Raw genomic sequence first — 20,391 nt, forward strand, 5'->3', positions numbered from 1 at the left:
GGCGCACCTCGGGCCGTGTCACCACTGCGGGAGTGTCCCCGCAGCCGGCGCACCTCGGGCCGTGTCACCACTGCGGGAGCGCGCCCGAGGCTGGCCCAGCGCAGGGCGCCGCACCGGCACAATCGACACTGGGTGCTGCACATTTTCACCCATATTGAATTCTATCCGCTGCTAATTATTGTTTTACCAGAACAACGGCTTAATGCATCTGTTGTTTAATTCCCACTTCCCTATTCTCCAATGTGAACATCAAAGAAAATAAAACACTCAATCTCAAACAGCCCCTGACAGCAGACCGGGACTCGAGAGCTCAATAGACGAGGCCCTTGCCACCAGTTCTCATATTTCCACAACAATGAGCAAACACAAAACCGGCACTAAGCGGCCTTTCCTCCTTTCCGCTCCCCTCGGCCGGGCGTCTGCCTCGCGCCGAGAGGGCTCTCGACGGCGGCGCTGCGGGGCGCGGCCGGGGAGCGGATTAGCCCCGCTAACATGCGAGCGCCGGCCAAAGGCGAGCGAAAACCCCGCTACTGTATTTGGCGTATGAATAACCAAAATGCACGCGCTGACAGGAGACCGGGACGGGCCTGCGGCTCCCCGGGAGAAAATGTAGCTGTGATGAGTGACAGGGCTTTCAGGAAATATGTTCACAATCACAGACAGTGAAGGCCATGACCTAGATCGTTTAAGAGCTTGTCTTGTCAAATTATCAAAAGCTTCTTCGTCTCTGAATAAAGAGTGACATAAGTGAGTGTCAGAAAGCTGCAGGCTGACAAGCCAAGCATACAATAACAGCATGCACGTCACATACTTGCCGAACACCGCCACGGCTAGCGGCAAATCTTAATGAGAGCGCGGCTGGCCCAGGAGACTTGGGTCCCTGCTGGCATAGCTACTCATCTCGCAAAAATCCTTCAGCTCCGAGTCAGTTATGGTCTGACACGACGACTACAATTACTAAACACAACTTTTTAACAGAATCCTCTGGTGCTTTGTCAAAGAGGCAGCGGCTGCTTGGAGCTGCCCCGCTGCAAGCCACCACAATAAAACAAAAGATTTGCCAAAACACACACTTTTCATCACCTCCGCATGGGAACTGCCGCGGAAAACACACAATGCTTCCCTTCAAAACCACTCCTGCACAAGCAGATGTCGAGACCTCTCCCCACGCTGGCAGCGCAGACAGGCGCTGGTGCCGGGCGGGCAGGGCTGGGTAGCTGCTGGTGTCACACCCTGGCTGTTGGTAGCACGGCCGTATGCTCACCCTTGGGTGGATGTGGACGGCCAGAGGCGTGAGGGGTGGGGAAGGACACTGTGGAGCTCAGGAGAAGAGCAAACACCATCCTCTGTGCCCAGGGGAAATGGGCCACATGGACACCAGCTGCCCCCTGAGGAATGACCCCAGCACCTCCAGCTCCATCCAAGCCCACAGCAGTATGCCAGAAACAACAAAGGCAGAAGGAACCCTCCTGGAGAGAAGAGGCCAGTAGTGGTTTGCACGCCCAGAAACTTGTTAGAACACACAGAGAAGATGCCAGTCGAAGAACCAGCTGATTCATGGGAAGGAGTGCTGACAACAAGGATATTTGGGCATTTGGATGGGGCCATCAGACACAGTGTGGCTGTAGGACACCAAGCACCTGGGCACTGTTGTCTGCCAGCTCCTGGGAGAGCCCCTCCAGCTCAACAAGGATCCGCATGCTGGCTTTCCCAGGTGTCCAGGGAGACATTGCCTGATCTGCCTGCTTGCTCCCTGCTACATCCCCTGTTGATGGAGTCTTCCTCTCACCCCTGCTGCAGGTGAGGCTGAACACCAACCACAAGGTTCATGGCATACACCGAACTGCCACTGAATCAGTCAAGAGCAGCTCCTCTGATAATCCTCCCAAGGAAACTGTGCGAGGTTTGTCTGCTTCCAGTACACCTCCAGCTAAGAGGACTCTGTATGCTCTCAGCACTGTCTCAGGAGAAGAGACAGATCTAGCAGATCATAAAAGTATGATCCTAAAATGTTTTAAGTAACTGAGTATTTCCTAACCAAGCTAGGTGAAACACCTTGAACTGCCTCACATTCACTTCTGGACCAAAGTGGAAAATCTGAGTGACAGACTCTGTGCACAAGACCCTGTTCTGCACCCTCGTTGTTACAGTAAAGGGAGTAAACTTGCTGAGAAAGACAAATTACAACTTCCTTTGAGCATCCAAAGCATTTCATAATGTATGCTTGATAACAAGAAGGAGGGAGTCACATGGGAAAGACAAGGGGTGATAGCTACAAGTCTCTCCTGGGGAGATCTTAGGAGGCCACAGGAGAAAACTTCTCAGTATGAGAAAAATCATCTCTTGAGGAAAGTGGTGGATTCCCCAAAACTGGACACTCTGGGGATTTGGCTGCACTGTCCTGTGTGTAGACCATGTTTTGCTAAGAAACGTTGGGGATGATGATCAGATGATCCATAATCCCTTCCAGCCTGGTGCTGTAGGATTCTCTGATTTCTCTTCCAGGAACTGCTCCCATTTCCTCTGGAAGCAGGGCAGATCTGCCTCCCTTAGTAAGGTGCCTCCAGGTCTGCTGCTGACCACAGAGTCATCTTGGACTGTCTCTTCCCAGCCTGGCTTCTGTTGCCTTTGTCAGGTGTACGGGAAGAAATGATGAACAACTGATCCCTGACCACTGTCTCACAATGACAGGTGATTCTGAAGCTCTTCATAGACCCTTCCCTCTGATACCTCCTTTGCAGGCTGAGGAGCTGTGGGCCATGCTGAGGGATACACAAGACAGGGACCAAAGCTGTGCCCAGGTGCTCCAGCTTTCCTGGTGACTCCTACCATTTCACCAGCTTTTTTTTTTTTTTTTTTTTTTTTTACAGTTTGTGAAGACTAAACTGATTTTTTTTGGAATCATGTCTCCTAACTAGAATCTGAGTCCTGAACAGTCATATGCAGAACTTGTTGTTCCATATGCCAAAATGGGATTATTTTACATTACATTTATTGCCACTCAATTTCAATTGCCGTTTTACTGTGTTCTCCCACTGATTTTTATAGTTCTCAGGCAGTTCTGCACAGCTGGCTCACAGCACTGACTCTGTAAGTAATTCACTCTTCCCAGCAAATCTTGTCTCCCCATCGTTCACCCCTTCCCATGTCACACTAGCATATCCCACCTTTATTCTCTTACTCCATGCCTGTTTAGCTTGCTTGAAAGCTTTTGGTCAGAAACTTTGTAAAATGCCTTTTGGAATTTGTAGACTATGTCAACTGGATCATGTTTGTGCACTTGCTTGTCAACCTGCTCCTTTGAAGAACTCCAGAGATGCCTGAGAAGGATTTCCTTTACAAAAGCAGCCTTGAATCACCCCATGTTTATTATATTTATACACCCATCCCAACATGCCACCACTATGGCTCCTTCTGCTATGAACATCCCAGATGAAAAAAAATTACCTTTTTTAGGCCATCAGCAGCAACCTTGTCCTGTCCAAGTGTTCCTTTCATGTCTTTATCACCTGTTGGCTTCATAGGCTTTCTGCTGTGATCTCAGGCAAGATTTACTGTTGGTTTTGACTCTTTTGCCTTTGCTCTGCCATGCCATCTCTCTCTCTGAGGACTGGGCAGGTGAGCTCCTGCTCTGATGCTCCAATATTCACACAGGTGAATGACACAGGCAGCCTCACACTTCCCATGCAGGAGTGAACAAGAACTGCCCACAGTTTCAAAAAAAAACCCCTTTCTTATTTAAACTGGACCAGAATGAGCAGAAAAAATACATGCTGTGATGTTCCTGATAACCTGCATGGCTCAGTCAGGATTTAAATGCTTGTATGATAGAGCACTCATGATTCTTTAAAGAAAAGTTCATGAGAACTGGTGACATAAAATGTGCAAAAAATAAAAGATGGCAAAGAAAAGATGCTTCCTTGCAGATTGCAATTTTGTCTCACTGCCTACCAGAATGAGGGTGCACAAATGTACAATTCATATTCTTTAAACATATTGTGGGCACATTAGCTATAACCAAAAGTACATCTGAAACACATTCATACATCATAAGAAATAGCAGCTCCCAAATATGCTGCTTGTCCTTTGCACATCTTATGTACCACTGTGACATGCTCTTTGACCAAACAGAAGAAATAAAGACAGGAAGTAGAGATTTAGAAAGAGATTAAAATATTTCTGAGTTTCAAAAAATCCAGTGTTTATGGAATCCCACAGGTGTATTTGAAAAACAAACATATAGGCCGTATCTATAGATGGAAACTGAAATGTGTCTGCATGCCAAAATTATCTGTTTGCCTTTTATTGTTTTCTGTATTTAATTAAAGAGAAAAAATATCATAGCAGCTTGACTGTTACATACAGGACTGAATTTTGGTGACATAATTTGTATTACATAATAATGTAATACAAGATGAAAGAAAGAGACAACTACATTTGTTCTCCCTTTAATTCTATGTTTTACTTTAGTAGATCTTGTCAAACTCAAAGCCTTCAAACTACTTCTCTGTAATAGTATTTTTACTTATAACTATCTGATCACAGTGAGAAAGCCACAAGTCTGGAACCCCCGAGGCATCAGAGTTACTTTTTACATCTTGCTGGTACACTCGCAGATACTGCGTCTCCTGATTTCCACCTCCTTGCACATTTCATTCCTGGAGAAAAAGGACATTTTTGTCCACCACTGCTAAACTGAACCAAACTAAAGACCAAGTGTTGACAATGCTTTGGTCTGTCTTCTTTGAACCATGCTCTGTGAAAACTCTGACAGTATAAAGTAATGACTAAACACAGGATTTTCATATGCTTATACAAATAGGCACTATGTAAAAGCAAAGAAACAGAAGGAGACTGTAGCCATTGTAAATTCCGTTTCTGGCAGACACAAAACAAACCACACCCGCTCTCTGAGCCGAGGGCCATACTCACATCAGCATAGTGGCCCTTCATGTCGCAGCGGTTGCAGTGCTTGTTCCAATAGGCTCTCTCCAGGCATTCCTTGAAATAGTGCCCGGGCAAGCAGCAGTTCAGACAGAACCGTGCTGGGCAGCTGTGCTGCAGATGGTCTCTTCCCGCACACAGACAGCACGGGGGAACTTTCTGTGGAGAAATAAAAACAGAGTCATGTTAAGTGACAATGTTTCAATAGACCCTTCCCGCTCTCCTGCCCCCCCAGGGGTGTGTTGGGGGCAGCTGGGTGGGCTAGCTGTGCGCCATCCGGGCTCCCCGGCACAGCCTCACCACTCACACAATTCAGCACTTGGAGTGACAACTATTCTGAGGGCAATCCTGTGTCTCTGTAAAGCCACTTCTCCCAGTGAGTGAGTGTATTTGCCCCCCAGGGTCCGTGGGATGTGGTCATTCTGAGTGTCCTCATGGGTGACAGCCCCGAGGGTTTTACAGATTCTGGTGCTGGGCTTGGTAAATCCAGGCTGTCATACAATGGCTCTCACTTCTTGACAGCGTACTGACTGACTTTTAAACCCCTAACCACAAGACAAACTTTTGGAATATTTGGCATCTACCTGAGATTAAAGTTCGCTCCAGTTTTGTCTTGTCCACGGTTTTTAGCACTGTTCATATCATGGCTTATTATACTTTCTGCTTTCACTTATTTACTAAGGCTGTATTTCTGATTCCACAGATTCTCCTTGTTGAAAGTACAATTGAAAAATATTTTACACTTACTGACTGTTTTACCATTTGAAAAAAAAAGATGTTTCTTATGGCACTTGTTTTTTGTTTTTTTTTTCTCAGTTTGCAGCCACTTGGTTTAGTGGAAGTTGCTCCTGCCCATGGCAGGGAAGTGGAACAAGTTAATCCTTAACGTCTCTTCCAACACAAACCATTCAATATGATTCTATATGATGCAATTCTGCACATTTTTCTTTTATAAAAACAATAAAAGCAATGACATTGCCAAACAGGGGGATAATTTTATACAGTAAACTGATCTGGTGTAAGCTATCCTGCACCTCAGAGCACTGCTTCCAAAAAAGGATAAACCACTGAAATCATGCTTCTAACAGCAAGCACAAAGATATATTAGGAAAACAGCTGAATGTTCAAGTGATTTAAGTGTTGCATTTACCTTTGGAGTGGGACAGTTCTTGGACAAATGCCCTGGTCTGTCGCAGTTCCTACAAGTAATGTTTTTGTCAGCTGAGTAGTAGCGCATGCCGCTGTGCCTCACGCCCGCATAGTTGGAGATCTGTGCCTGGTGGAACAGAGAGAGAAATGCATTTACCACTTGAGATTCTGTGCTTTGGGAACTGGGAATTAGAAAGGTCACTGCTGGCAGTGATCCAGCAGAAATCTAAGGTTTCACACGTACAATTTACGCATCCAGGTTTGGAATGGGTAATTCTGTTACAGAGAAACCTGCATTGTCTGGAAGAAAAGTTCTCATTTGAACTTCCGCTTCAGGACATTCTTTTTCACTATTTAAAACTGCAGTTGTGGAGCTTTCCCTCAATTAGCCAAAATACTTTTACTCACTGTGCTATGTCACGACCAACTGGAATTTTTTTCAGAGCACAAATATAATGAACATCAATTGCAAATGCAAGTTACATACTCCCTTGCACACATTAAGGCAAACTGCTTGGACAAAGTACAATGCTATACAAGTCTGGATGAAATATGCAATTTGCAATTGTAAAGAAAGACATAAAAAGGAAAAAGAAAAAAAAGAAAAGAGAATCTGGAAACAACTGTCTCTCTCTCAGTGACCTCACACATACTTTATGTGTAGGCAGCCAGAACTGAAAATCCTATCTACAACCATCATTGCCTAGTAAACATGACAAGTTTAAAAAAAAAAATACATAAAATTTTGGATGAGTGAACAGGAGAGGTACAATTCTTGCCTCGGGGCAAGAATTTCTTAGTGTCACTCGCTTGTATCAGCTGCACTGGACATTGGAAAGAAAAAGGGAGTGAGCTGGACACAGCAGCTGAAGCTTGCTCCTCCTGGATGCTCCAGCACCTCACCTGGCAGCTCTGGGCTGCAGTGTCCTCACGCTGCCCCTGTGCCCAGCCCAGGAAGGCTCCACACCCTGCTGGCTCCCAGAGCTGCCCCAAAACAGATCCAGGGCTCCAAAGAGACCAGGAAGGAAGAACCAATGTCCATCTTGCAGTCTGTGGAAGAACTCCAGCTCTTGGCATCCCTGTCCCTTCCTGCCTCTATGCCAGCCTCAACTCAAGAACTCCTTTCTCCTGTGGGAGGACACTGCTAATTGTCCCAGAAAAACAAAACAGAGGATTTTTCAATCCCATTAACTTTATTCTACTTGTTAGTAAGCAATAAAATAAAGAATTATAGAAAAATTTGGTTGTCTGTATTTACCTCTAAGTCTTTATGAGAGATGGACCAGTCCACATCAATTTCTCCTGAAAAACAGAAATAAAACTAATTATATTTTATTTATATGAATATTTTTCTATAATATATTCAACACGATGGTTACTGCAGTTATTGAAATGGCTAACAGATTTTGATGTACCAAAGCAGAGAAACTAGTTCCGTCTTTGGTAAAGGAAAGCTACTGACCCAGTGGGCACCAAATCTGCCTCACCTGAGTATCAGCACATGTACACCTACTGGGAGGAGTTTTTCTGACACCACATTCTTGTCCTGACCCCTGGGGTTTAAATTCTGGTGGGGATTTAATTACTCCAGAGGCATGGGCTCCAAGGGCCCTGACTCCAGCCACTGGAGCTGTCCCTGCCTGCGTTCCTGGGGGTGCCCAGCTCCAGCTCCAGCCCAGAGGCTGAGAGCACAGGGAACAATAAGTTCCTGCAGAGCACACACCTCTCCTCCTTGCGAATTCACCACGTCTGTGTCTGCAGCCCTGCATCCTGACAGCTGCGTGCCAACACGGCTAGGCATAACCTCAGACACCCAGACTGTAGCTGAGCAAATCTATTTCCAAACAGGGTTTGGTAATGTGCAATAAATCAGGAGGACACACTGAATTATTGACTGTCATGCTGTAACCTTCTCACATGCAGCCTTTGGGCTGGCAGGAGTGAAACAAACCCAGAAGGAAATGAAAGGGCAACAAGCTCAAGGAATAGGGATGCAGCTAGAGCTGTTAAAAATTCTGCATGTGAACAGGGCTCAGTGCTGTGGCTGTGCACACACAGCTGTGCTCCACAGCAGCTCCTCACTGCTGCAGGAGGATCCATGTCAGCACAGGTGCTCACCTCACCTGTGCTTTACAGCAAGCATTACAACCTGCATGTAAATTAATCCTGTGTGTTTGCAAACTTCTACATGCAAACTGTCCCATCCTGATCCATCACGACCTATTCCATCTGAATCTGAGGCATCTATGTTATTAACACAAATCACATCATCATCATGATTTACAGACAGCAAAAATTTTTCCACTTTTGATTTCCATTAGAAGGTGGGCGACTACAAATTAAAATTATATCATCTATAATTTTATGTCATTCTGTTTATTTACTGAAAAACCCAGTAATTTTGGCTGAAGTGTGTGATACAGTACTAGGACACTAGGTATGTCACTCAGGTGCCTTAGAGCACACCTGTTTATTGCTGCTCTTCATTCAACAGTCAGGGCTCACACCACATGTTCTCACCTGAACAACAGCCTGAAGTATTTTTATTTTTCAACACTTACTCACTGAGACTTTGATAATGCATTAACTGTCCAGTTAAAACACCGATGTCAGTGATGTCTGAGCCTGAGGTGGGGCACACAAAGTGACTGCCACACCAGGACTCCAGCAGCCACCTGCACTGTTACCCCAGCATCGCTGGGGACCACGGGGAGTGAGGATGGGAGAGTGGTGCATCCGTGCCCGTGGCAGGAGCGAGTTGTGGGTACACTCGAGAGAAAATCAAGCCTGTTGAGGTCTGATTGTTAAAAGTAAAAAAACACTGTCATATTTGACTGCATTATTTATGGCTTAAATGCCTGTTAAGGAAATTAATTCATAAAGAAAAAGGCATTTGTAATTCAAAGCTCTGCCTTGGCAGTCAGCACCGCAAGTGCTATGTTGCACAGAAATGCACATGCAGAATGGTCACAGATCAAAATTACCAGCGAATTAACTCCTGTTAATCACTAGGCATGTCCTTCCTGAGGGCAAACCAACCAAGTTTCTCTTCTTCACTGTCAAAATCCCCAGCTACACAGGGGAAAACCATGATACAATGATTCAAATACTACTAATACAAGAAGCTAAAAGTGCTCCACTCAGAAAATAAAAAAGAGCTTTAATGCTGAACGAAATATTACAACAAAATCTCCTTTTACGAAATCTGTTTGGTGATCTAAAAGTTAATTCTAATTCACAATAGATTGCATAAGGCTTTGTTTTCACACACAATGAATTCTTCAGACTGAAACATCTAGGGAGAGTTTTGCTTCTGCAACCAAGGTGAAATCCTGCAGTAGAGACACAGAAAAATCTGCAACAATATTTCTCGCTGACCACAGTCTTTGGTCTGCCTCTAGATCATGACATAAATCACAAAACTCTTATTAAATTGACAGATACTTCCCCTTCCTTCTGATTTTGTTTGCTTATTTGGGTGAATGAATGTGTGGCGAAGGCAATCCCGGTGCCCCGGGGGTGGCTCCCGGACGCTCCTGCAGTGTCCTGGCTGCTCCACTGGCACACCCAGCACCACCAGCACCACCAGCAGCACCTTGGCGTGGCAGGGGAGCCCTAATGCCACATTCTCTGTAGCCTGCAGCCCTCGTCACACAGCCTCGGGCAGGGGCAGCCTCCCCAAGGGCGCAGGGCTGGCTCTGCCCCGGGGCACCCAAAATCAACACAGAATGGACAAGAGACCACAGCTGGGTTCACCAACCCCGGGCAGCCCGAGGATGATGCTTTCCCACCCCACAGACCCCCACCTGAGGCAGCCAGGGCAGTTTTGGGCAGACACAGCCGTTTGCTGGGAGCTCCATCCCTCGCCGAGCTGGGCAGGACACCTGCACCTGATGTCCTCCAAGGCCACTGCCAGCACCACATCAGAGCATTCCACGCTTTTTTTAAGGTGGGCACGTACACAGAGGTGGATTTCTGCCTGAAGGGAGGGCTGTGATTGCTTTATTGTTACATTTGCTTTCATTTTATTTTTACTCTTCAGAATACACAGTTCAAAGACTTACTGAAACAATCTCTGATTTCCCCCTTCTTCTATGGAGAAGTTGCACATACAAAACTTACTTAAAGCTGTCTGTGAGTTAAAAAAAAAACCCAAGAACATCTTTGATATATTTGTGTTTTTAATCGTCCTCATCTTCATTTGTTAAATGCTATCTACTTTATAAGGTTATATTAATTTCTACACTAAGTTTTCTATACTAATATTAAGATGAATACCTGTACTATGATTATATATATTTCTATAGTAAAAAATTACAATAGACTTTACTGTATAAACTTCTTGAATTTATACTTTGAGAAAATGGTGTGGTCAAACTGCAGATCAGGGAAGAAGAGGATGTAAAATATACACCATTTATATGAAAATGGAAGTCTGCACAAGGTTCTCCCTTTATCAAGTACCACATTTTGGCTGTCCTCTGCCCCTGCACAATGGGATGAATGGCAAGCAACAGCTTTGCTTTTATTTAAAGAAAATTTTGAAAGATCATTGAGATTCACATGTATCCTTCCATCAGCATGAAAATGTAAATTTCTGAGCAGCGCTCAGGGTGAAGCCAGATTTAGGACCACTGTTCAATGTGCATTCAAACCTCCCCTCTTTCATCCCAGACAGGGAGAGGAGGGGAGGAGGGAGAAGGAGGACCAGCAGTCAAAACCTGAAATTGCCCGGAGGAACAATCTGTTTCCACGGAACAAAACACTGACTCAGATTAAACAATAAACGGTTCACAAAATTTCCTTATCTGCTGTGCTGCTCCACCAGGGACCCTGGCAGCTGATCAGGCTGTCCTGGCCAGGCAGGGCAGGGCCCTGCTGGGCTTGGGCTGTGATCCCCCCTAAAATCACACTCGTGTTTCACTCCTCAGGGCTGGGAGAAAACACATCCTTACACAAGCTCTGCCTGTCCTGCAAGGGTTTGTGTCATCACCTTCTTCAACAACAGAGAAGCTGCAGAGCATGGACATCCAGCTTTGAAAATAAAACACTAAATTTCCCAAAAGAAGGCGGCAAGTGGTCATGTCCCCCCTACGTTCTCATTGGAAAATACATGATGAGATGTATTTTATATTATTTTATGATCAGCCCAGTGAAACAAGACACTTCAAGCTGTGGCACAATGATACGTGGCCTGAAGGGCAAATACATTTCAAAGCTGGGCTTTAAAAATTGGATTTTGACTGCTAATTAATATAGCATATTACAAAACAGAGAACTCTAATTATATTCTAGTGTAAGATCTCTGTGGCGTGGACTGTTTCAGACATACCTCTGAACAGTATTTACCATACCAGGACACAGCTTCTGCTGCTAGTGGAAGAACATTTTAAAATTATAAGCCTTAAAATTCCTAAAAATCACTAGATCTGTAAGAATTTCACCTTGTGACATATTACATGTATCTGAAAATTCCTGATTATGTGTGACCTGAAGTGATTTAAGTCTTACAGTAATGGAGACTGATACAATGAGTTTCACATTCTCTGTGCCCACGTAGCCCTTCTCACAAAAGGAAAAGGAATGACAGTGTGCTGGCACAGCAGCCAAGCACTGTCCCAAAACAGAAACGGAGGTGGCCTCCCAGGCTCTGTAAGGCACAGGAATTTGTGTGTCTGTGGACCAGGACACGCTGCACATCTTTCCCTTCAGGCAGAGGTTTTCCAGGGCCGTACAGACAGATGTGTGTGTGCACGGCGCTGCCTACGAGCCTGTGCACGGTCACCTGAGCAGGTGTGTGCCTGCAGCACCCCACACCCATCCCACCCCACACCTGCCCCGCTGCAGAACAGATCCATGGACATGAGGCTGGTCCTGCTCGTGCTGGCTGAGCCCCAGGCCCATCCCCGCAGGGACCCCTCCCCGCAGGACGTGCTGGGGCCAAGGGGCTGCAGCCCCCTCTGCACACCCCAGCTGCTCACAGCAGCCCCTTGCAGGGGAGCATCATCAACCCCGCTGTGTTTTTCTTAGATAATTCTAGGGATTTCTCACCATTTCCTTGATAAGAAAGAGATGATTTTCTTAAAAACAAAACACCTGCTGTTTAATGGAATACCTGTCAATATCTTTTTAAGACAGCTTAAAAGAGATCCATAACTCCCACAGGGAAATCAGTCAATGGAATTGTTGACAGAAGTTCAATTTCTCAAGGCAAAAAAAGGCCCCTCTTACCTCTCCTCTTCATACCTAAAATTATGTATGTGCCAGTAACGCGCACATTTTGGCAGTAGAGAAATCCCTGCAATGCTTTATCTTTAGCAACCTTTATCTGTGCCATCAAAAGCATGACAAAATCCAAGAAACAATACTCAACCCACTTTGAAATGAATTAAAATGTAAGCAGTTGACTGATGCAAAGGCAGAGGTGGCCAGAAGCAAACCCAAGTTCAAACAGGAAAAGAAACTCACACACCTCTGAGCAGCCCTGCAAAAGTGGGAAACCACACCCCCCAGGAGCTGTAAAAGTTACTTTAAACAAACTTCAGCAGCTACGACCCATGGGGAAGAATTAGCCATCATTGCCAGAGAGGAAAGGTCTGCTGGGGTGCTCTAAGCCCCCAGCAGTGTGTCTGGGCTGGGGTGGCCACCCCAGGGACACCACAGACAGCGGAGCACAACACAGATGAGTTAACACCACCTAACCTGGCAGAGACATACTTCTGGTGTTAAACAGACTTTAATAAATACAGATATGACTGCAGCATTGTGCATCCTGCTGTCCTAACAGGAATCAGGTCCCTGATAACACATTTTGGCCCTGTACTCCGTTTCTGTGTCAAAGAGCCTCTCCAGTGACCCCTCCTGCACCCCCACACGTGTGCCCTTCTGTGTCTCCCCCAGCTCCACTTCATCCAGCAGCTCTGTCTGCCTAGAGCGCCTCAGGTACCACGTGGGAATAAAAATGTGCAGTGGACAAAACAAAAGACAATTCTGTAAATCATATTTTTGTGGAATACACGTACCACCAAACTGCTGAAATGCAGGGACACATGCTAAACATGAACACGTAGGGTGCCCTTTCCATTATGTAAGTATGCATAATTTCCTGTCTGTTTTCTGTCTGTGCTGTAACACTGCTTCCTTCAGCACTGGCCACTGCTGGCCATGTTAATTCACAAAACTCCGCGGCTCATGATTTTCAAAGCTTAGCGCAACATTTGCAGAACAAAGTAGGTTTTTCTCTCTTTTTGGTGGGTACAAGTATGGGGACCACAGGAACAGTTAAATTCATGGCATGGTTGGTCTACCACACAGTCGGGGGAATTCTTTAAATAGAGCCTGTCACTCTCTTTGCCCATCAATGGGATTTCCTTCTCAAACTGCTGATTCGTTCAGGTACACAACAGAGGAAATTTCAGTTAACCTTTGTTTCACCCCGGGGAAAAATCTGTCTGAAAAGTATAAAGTGAATAGATTAAAAAAAAAAAAAAAAAAAAAAAAAAAAAAAAAAAAAAAAAGCTGCAGGGTTATTCTTCCTAGTGTTCACAGCAGTCAAACTTAAACAGAGAAAAGAAGGCAAACATGAACATTTTATTCCCACCAGAGAATAAGGTATAATATATGATTTAGAAATCCCATTGTCTATACTGTGATTTCTAATTTAGAGAAGGAAAGGCTGAATACAAATCTATTGTTCTCATTGGGTGCATCAAGATTTCACTTTTTGACTATTTTCTATATTGACTGAAAAGGGAATAATACTTTACTTTGAAGAGAAACCCTTTTTAGCTATTTGATTGAGTTGTCTGAAATACCTTTTAGATTCCAGCAATCCTTGGTGAAGACAAAAATAATAAATGCTAACTCAGAATTACATGTGAGAAAATGAAACCAAGGATAAAGCCAAAACTACAGTAATGAAATAAAGGGAAATTTCAGGACACGTTAGTGCCAGAGAAAGTCTTAGACTCGTCTAAATTAATCACAGAACCGCCCATTTTGAGACACAATTTTAATTTCAAAACAGGAAAAATAATTTTTGTTTCCCAGTGTCATTCATCTGCCAAGGTGTCTGCAGCATTTGCTGTGGCAGCACACTGAGCTAGTGCAGACCGATGCCCAGCAAGCCTCTCCAGAGCGCACAGACGGACAGACGGACACGGAGCTCGGGAGCACGGCCTGGGCATGCAGGGCTGTGAGGTGTGTGAGGCCTGAGCTCCAGCAGCAGGGATATCTTGAGATGCCCTGTGGGATCAATAGGTTGCCAGGAATTGATTCAGCGTCACTGAGACTATTTCGACGTTGAAGCGATTGCGATTTTGTCAGGGCTGCACAACCCTTCACTAGGCAGGTGATGGTGGGGGCCAGGGCTCCACAGCCACGGGGAACCTTCACCTCTTAATCAGCTCGTGGAGAGGGGTGTCTGTGGCAGTGTCACTGTCCCATCTGGCTGCTGGAGCCTGCCAGCCCAGCCCAGCACACACACACCGCTCTGGGACTGTCGGGATCCTCCACAGCTGCAAACCCCAACTGCTGAGACAGAGCCTGAGACAGAGCCTGCTTCCCTCCTCACCATTTACAAACATCAGCAATTGTGAATCCTTTGCCAACATGGTGCATCTTTTTTCACCAATACAAAATGGATGAAATATAAATATAAATAAAAAAGAGACAACAACGTCCACAGAACCTTGCTCTTGTGGTGTCAGCTCTGCCAAAGTCCCTGTGGCTAAAAGAAGCCCTGTAAGGCATGTGCCAACAATGTGATGTGTCTCCCTGCAATGAAATCCAGATTTAAAGCTTCTTGGAAATTAATTGCTTCTTGGAAATTCAATGCTTCAGTTGAATCACAAACCTAAAACCATTCACCAGTAGCTGCATCCTGGAGAAACAGCACAGCTCTCTTGATGCTGCCATAAACAATAAAATAGGGAAATAATCCCTGAGTTGGAATAATATTGATGTAGATAAATATCTGAAATTTGTCAAGCTTAATTGGGGATCCTAACTTTTTCCCTGAAATTCCCAAAATCTTTAACCCAGGAAAAAATAAATCACATTTCAATGCAGGCTGAGTGCCAGTCTTTGGGTATGGGCCAGAATTTTGGTTCAACTTTCCTTCATGCTGATAAATGGCCCATTGGGCAAAGGCAAATGAAATCATCCCAGCTCTGGTGATTCCTTCCCATCCTCATACTCAGACCAGGCTCCCACAAACAGCTCTTGGAACATGAAGAGGACCACCACAGGGTGCCTGGGAAGAGACAGACCCAAAACAGCTCTCATCTCAGCACTTTCATCTTTTCCAGGGAGGACTCGAATGAACTCCAGACAAAAGGACTCCCCAAGAGCCTGGTCAGAGTCAGGATGTGGGAAATTGCATTACTCTGAGAGCAGAACTGCAGTTTGATCTGATGCCAGTATGGAGACATGCAGTGGGTAAAATTCCTACTTTTCCATTTTGGTCCTCATGATGATAGCAATAGAACTCATAAGCAGGACGTTCCCAAAAATATTCATTCTGAACAGAATGCTTCTCCAATTCGGGTAACAGAAATGAACACCACCTCCTAGATTTGCTATCAATCCATTTGAAGAAATCAAATCTTCCCACCTGCCATGCACCCTGGTGCCCCTGCACATTGAAGGCTTCCTCAGACTTGGGCTTCCCAAAAGAGAGGAGTGATGCAGTGACACAGCACTCCTGAAAGTGATTAGGAACGAGATGCTGATGCATCTGAGGATATGCAGCAGCAGAGATGCTCCGTGAGAACAAAGCTCCTGCTTAAGCACTCTGCTCTCATTTGGTCTACCTGGGCTTTTATCACCTTATGACTACCACAGGCAGATCCTTTAGTTCGTACCCGAAGCACTTCTACAGCAGGAAGAGTTTGAAAGATCTTCTCAACACCTTGGTCATGGCTTGTAAAGCATGTACCAAGATGGTGCAGTTTGTCTTCCAAACACAAAACTGCCATGAAGGACCTGCAGATATTTGGAACATAACAGCACCTAAGAGCACTAAGAGCATCCAGTGCCTGAAGGTCACACGTCTTGAGACTGGTCACATGTTGGGCTCTGCAGGGTGGAGATTGTAACGTGGCAAAGAATGAGAAAATACATCATGTCCTTTTCCATTGCAGTGTTAATTTTTTGGTGTTTGTTTCACATGACAAATGCATTCTGTCATTTGGAACAGAAAACAATTGGAATGGACATCTCAACATCAGCCTTCTGTTCACAACAGAAAACAGTTTTTCAGAAAAATTCTGTACTTAAGAGGTACAGTTTTCAGGTGATGAAAAATGAAGTGGCCTTGCCAAAGAACTGCTAAATCTCACTGGCTACAACAGTTCTGTTGCAACAAGGACCACAGCAGAAAAGATGTCACTCTCCTTCCTTCTCTTTTCAAAGAAAAGTGGAAAAAAGGAAATGTTCTCGCTATAATCAGTAAATAAGAACTCCCAGTGAGAGAATTCAGTCTTCGCTTGTTTAAAAATCTTTCAATGCTGCAATTTATCTCAGATTTTATCTCACATAAAATGAATCAGAGACCCCAATTTCCTGTGTGTTTCCCATGCACACTGGCGCAGCAGTCTCAGCAGTGGGGTGCAGACGCTCCAGAAGCAGGGAGGGCTTTCCCTTGCACCATGGGAAGAAAATGCTTTTTTTACCATTAATTAATAAAACAAAACAGTTTTTAAAAATAGTGTAAACTTGATCTCTGTCTCATTATGTTTTACTTTCTATTTTGTGCATGCCGTATTAACTGCAATTAACACTTCAATGGTGGGCTCAAAAGCACCTCCTGTGATGCTAAAGACATAGTTTTTATACTTTGATAATTTATCTCTGTGGTTTTGGTTTCTTTTCTGTTTGTTTGGTAGGTATTTTTTTTTCTTTTTTCTTTTTTTTTTTTTTTTTCCATACACAGATTCCACAGCAATAGGAAAAAATCCTTCTCACCACTACCAAAAACAATTTGTATTTTAAGTATGGTGTTGTAATGAACAAAACTTTCTTTCACATCTACTAAATTTAGGTTCTCTAACAATAACAGTTTTTCCTACAGCTGAGGAGCCTGCAGGAGGTCCCTGCACCTCTTGCCCAGGTGCTGCCAGGAGGGATGTGATCAGCACCACATCAATCCCCGAGGGAGCTGCCCAAGCTTTCCACAGCCTGTGATGTGCCCGAGACAGAACAGAGCACAGCGACTAGGACAGCTCACAAGTCTATACTTGATTCTAAGCATTTGAGTGCTGAGAATTTAGCAAGCCTTTACTGAAAATTAATTGGATAACAGCAGTACTGCATAGTTTACCTGCATTTAATTAGTTTTAAAACAGCACTTAGGACATTTAATGTCACTTCCTCCAGACGTAAGTATAAATGGAAGGTATATTATATGCTAGCTCTTCCTACCTAAATTCAGATATGCAAGTTTCAACTTCTTGCTGTTCTAGTAGGAAAATATTATGCACTTTATTTTTTTTTTCCATTTATTTTACAATGTTTTGCTTGATTAAAGCTTCTTTTTTGTTTCAATGTTGATTTTTAAACAGAAGTATTCTTTAAAATATGCAGTTATTTAATTCAGGTCACTTACTTCATGCGACTGAGCTGAAGTGAACATGAAATATTTGTATTAGTCCAAGTAAGCTGATGCACATCAAAAGCTGTGATTTAAGTCACTCCTTTCTGATAAAGAGTCAACCATCTGAACAGTTCTGCCCGTGTACCTCAGGTGAAAGTCCCCTACGCTGCAGCAGAACCATGGCTCTACTGCACAACTGACTAAATATAGTTTCTGTATCACAAATCTGGGCAGTAACTCCTGAAATCTGAGATTCAGGTTTTCCCCCTTGATCTGGACAAGAGGAAGGGATGTATGCATCCATGACTGAAGGGCTGGGCGCAAAGCAGATCCTGCTTCTACCTAGCAACACTAGGAAAAAAAACTACCAGTCCTATCACTGAAAAAAATCACCAAGGCCTCATTTAAAATGTGCAATCAACCAAATTTCCTGAGCAGGGTGGTAGCTTCTCAGTCCTTTAAACAAATAATGTTTAAACTCTCTGTAACTCACACCATCTTTCAGTGGGCTGTGTGCAGGGAGGAGGGAGACAGGAAAAGCAGTGGAACACAAGAGGGATGTTCTGAGCCTGTGGCCAGGGCACAGGAGCCACCACAGCTCACAAGGACCAGTCCTGTCCCTAAAGTCTTGACCAGCTGGGAAGGGGGAACACAGAGCTAGTGCCAGCAGAGACAGCCCTGAGGGAGCTGGCACCATTTCTCACTAAACATCAGAAAAGAAAAAGACTGTCTGTGAAGGAGGAGCAGGAGGAGCAGGAGGAGGCTGGAACACCCCACATCACCCTCCTGCTGACAGCTGGTCCCTGTCTGTGGGTGGCAGTGGGACCAGGGCGCAAGGGGTGGCACTGAGGTGGCCCCAAGGCTGTCCAAAAACAAGATGTGACCTGCTGGGCAAGTCCTGACAGTGGGACAATGCCACTGCTGTGGGCTCACCAAGCACTGCTACCAGAGACTGCACCAGTTTTGGGGTGCCAGATCCAGCCCCAGATGTCACCTGAGCCTGGAGGCAGCCACACCTGCTGGGCCAGCACTGGCTGTCTTGGTGAGGAGCAGCATTTCAGCCTCACAGGAATGTGCCAGCACACACACCCAGTTCTGTCAGCTGTGAGCTGCCATAAGGAATGGCCTTGGTGCCAAGCCCGTGTGCTTCAGGAAAAAAAACCAAAATATTAACTGCCAATTAAAAACCAGAGCTACAGATTTCTTCCCATATATTTACCTTCTTAATTCAGAAACTCCCAAAGTGTTATGAATTGTGGGTGGCAGTTAGGGCATCTGCTGAGTACAACCTCAAAGATTTTATTTCAAGTGCTTGATGTATGAGCAATAAAAAATTCCTCAGATGCTCAAGTTTGCATCTCCTTTTGCCGTTAGTTAGTGATTCAGATGATTCAGTATGACTAAAATCAGGTGTGTATTTTGCATATACTACACAAGTCTTAAAATCAGATATTAATTTTTTTAAAAATGTGGAGAAAGTACAATTGAGATGCATTATTTCTACACTTGCTTTCATTTATGTCTGTGTTTGTATAAGATCAACAAACTCAACAATGCACTAGGAAAGATGTGATTACATTATTATTATTTTTTTAACAGAGGTGCAGACAGAAGCATAAGGGAAAGAAAAATGATGCAATTTTTTACCCAGCAGATCTTCAAATGGTTTTAAAAAATGAAAAAGAGGTATAAACACAAGAAGCCACCTACTCGACAGAAATGCAGGCAAGTAAACACACTATTTGAAGCAAACAGATCACTCACCAGCAACATTCAAAATCTGGAGAACAAGTGGGCCAACTATTTAATCTGAGAAAGGAATGCACAGCTAGCCTCCCTCCTTGGAATTATAAAGAATGATAAATTCACTGGTTGCCTGAAAAGAACGTATCTCAGGAGCTGTAGAAACACTGATTTCCGTTTTTGCCATTGTCTCTGACAACATGCTCTTTGAATTACACACCTGCCTCCAGCCTTCATTATTTCTGTTTCATTATAATGAAGATTATACTTTTGACTTCCAAGGCTGGTTGCTTTGACAAAGCCCTGCAAAACCTCCCTTTCCTTTGCAATCTGACAGTGCCATAACAAAAACCACAAACAATTCTGCCACAAAGAGGGTGTTTTACCCATAGCACCCTACCCTGCCACCACACAAAAGAGGAATGCCGTGGGGAATCCAGGTGTCATCACTGCAGGAGCCACCACTGTCACTGATATCAACAGGAGCACTCAGGCTGGAGCACCTCAGTGACCTGAGCACGGAAAAACAAGTGGAGAATGGGAGCTGCTTAATTGTAGACAATATTTACACTGGTAAAAATGTCCAGAAGTGCTGAAATATCCAAAATAATCGCATTTTAATTCAAATATTCAACTTTTTAATGAAATCTGGGTCATATGGTAGCCTATGTGGGGACTCCCTGCATGACTAACATCACACAAATGCCATCACTGTGATGCTTCCATGTGGCCCTGTGGCAGGCAGTGCCCTGGAGGTGACTAATGGGGACAGAAGGACAATGACACTGCAAAGGCTGGGCTGTGATCCCCTGGCTCTGATCCCCTGGCTGTGCCCATCACCCTCTGGCCTGCAGTGAGGCCTGGCTGGCACCCACTGACAGTGGAGGTGTTTTGGGTGTGCAGGTGCTGGCAGGTGCCACAGCTGGCTCTGCTCTGGGCCCTGGGCAGCACAGCTGGCTCTG

General features: G+C 44.7%; 1 protein-coding gene across 2 annotated transcripts in view; it reads right to left on the bottom strand.

Annotated features, from left to right (window-relative positions):
- Positions 1 to 20,391, bottom strand: part of ZCCHC7 (zinc finger CCHC-type containing 7) — an 86,864-nt gene that overhangs the window by 24,195 nt on the left and 42,278 nt on the right. For both annotated transcript variants that reach the window (XM_015615321.1, XM_033520561.1), the window contains exons 4-6: positions 7,352 to 7,395; positions 6,095 to 6,220; positions 4,933 to 5,103 (exon numbers count right to left, since the gene is read on the bottom strand). In XM_015615321.1, the coding sequence (XP_015470807.1) occupies positions 4,933 to 5,103; positions 6,095 to 6,220; positions 7,352 to 7,395 (341 nt within the window). The remainder of the gene's footprint in view (positions 1 to 4,932; positions 5,104 to 6,094; positions 6,221 to 7,351; positions 7,396 to 20,391) is intronic.

This window comes from Parus major, chromosome Z (assembly GCF_001522545.3).
Source record: "Parus major isolate Abel chromosome Z, Parus_major1.1, whole genome shotgun sequence".
Taxonomy (NCBI): Eukaryota; Metazoa; Chordata; class Aves; order Passeriformes; family Paridae; genus Parus; species Parus major.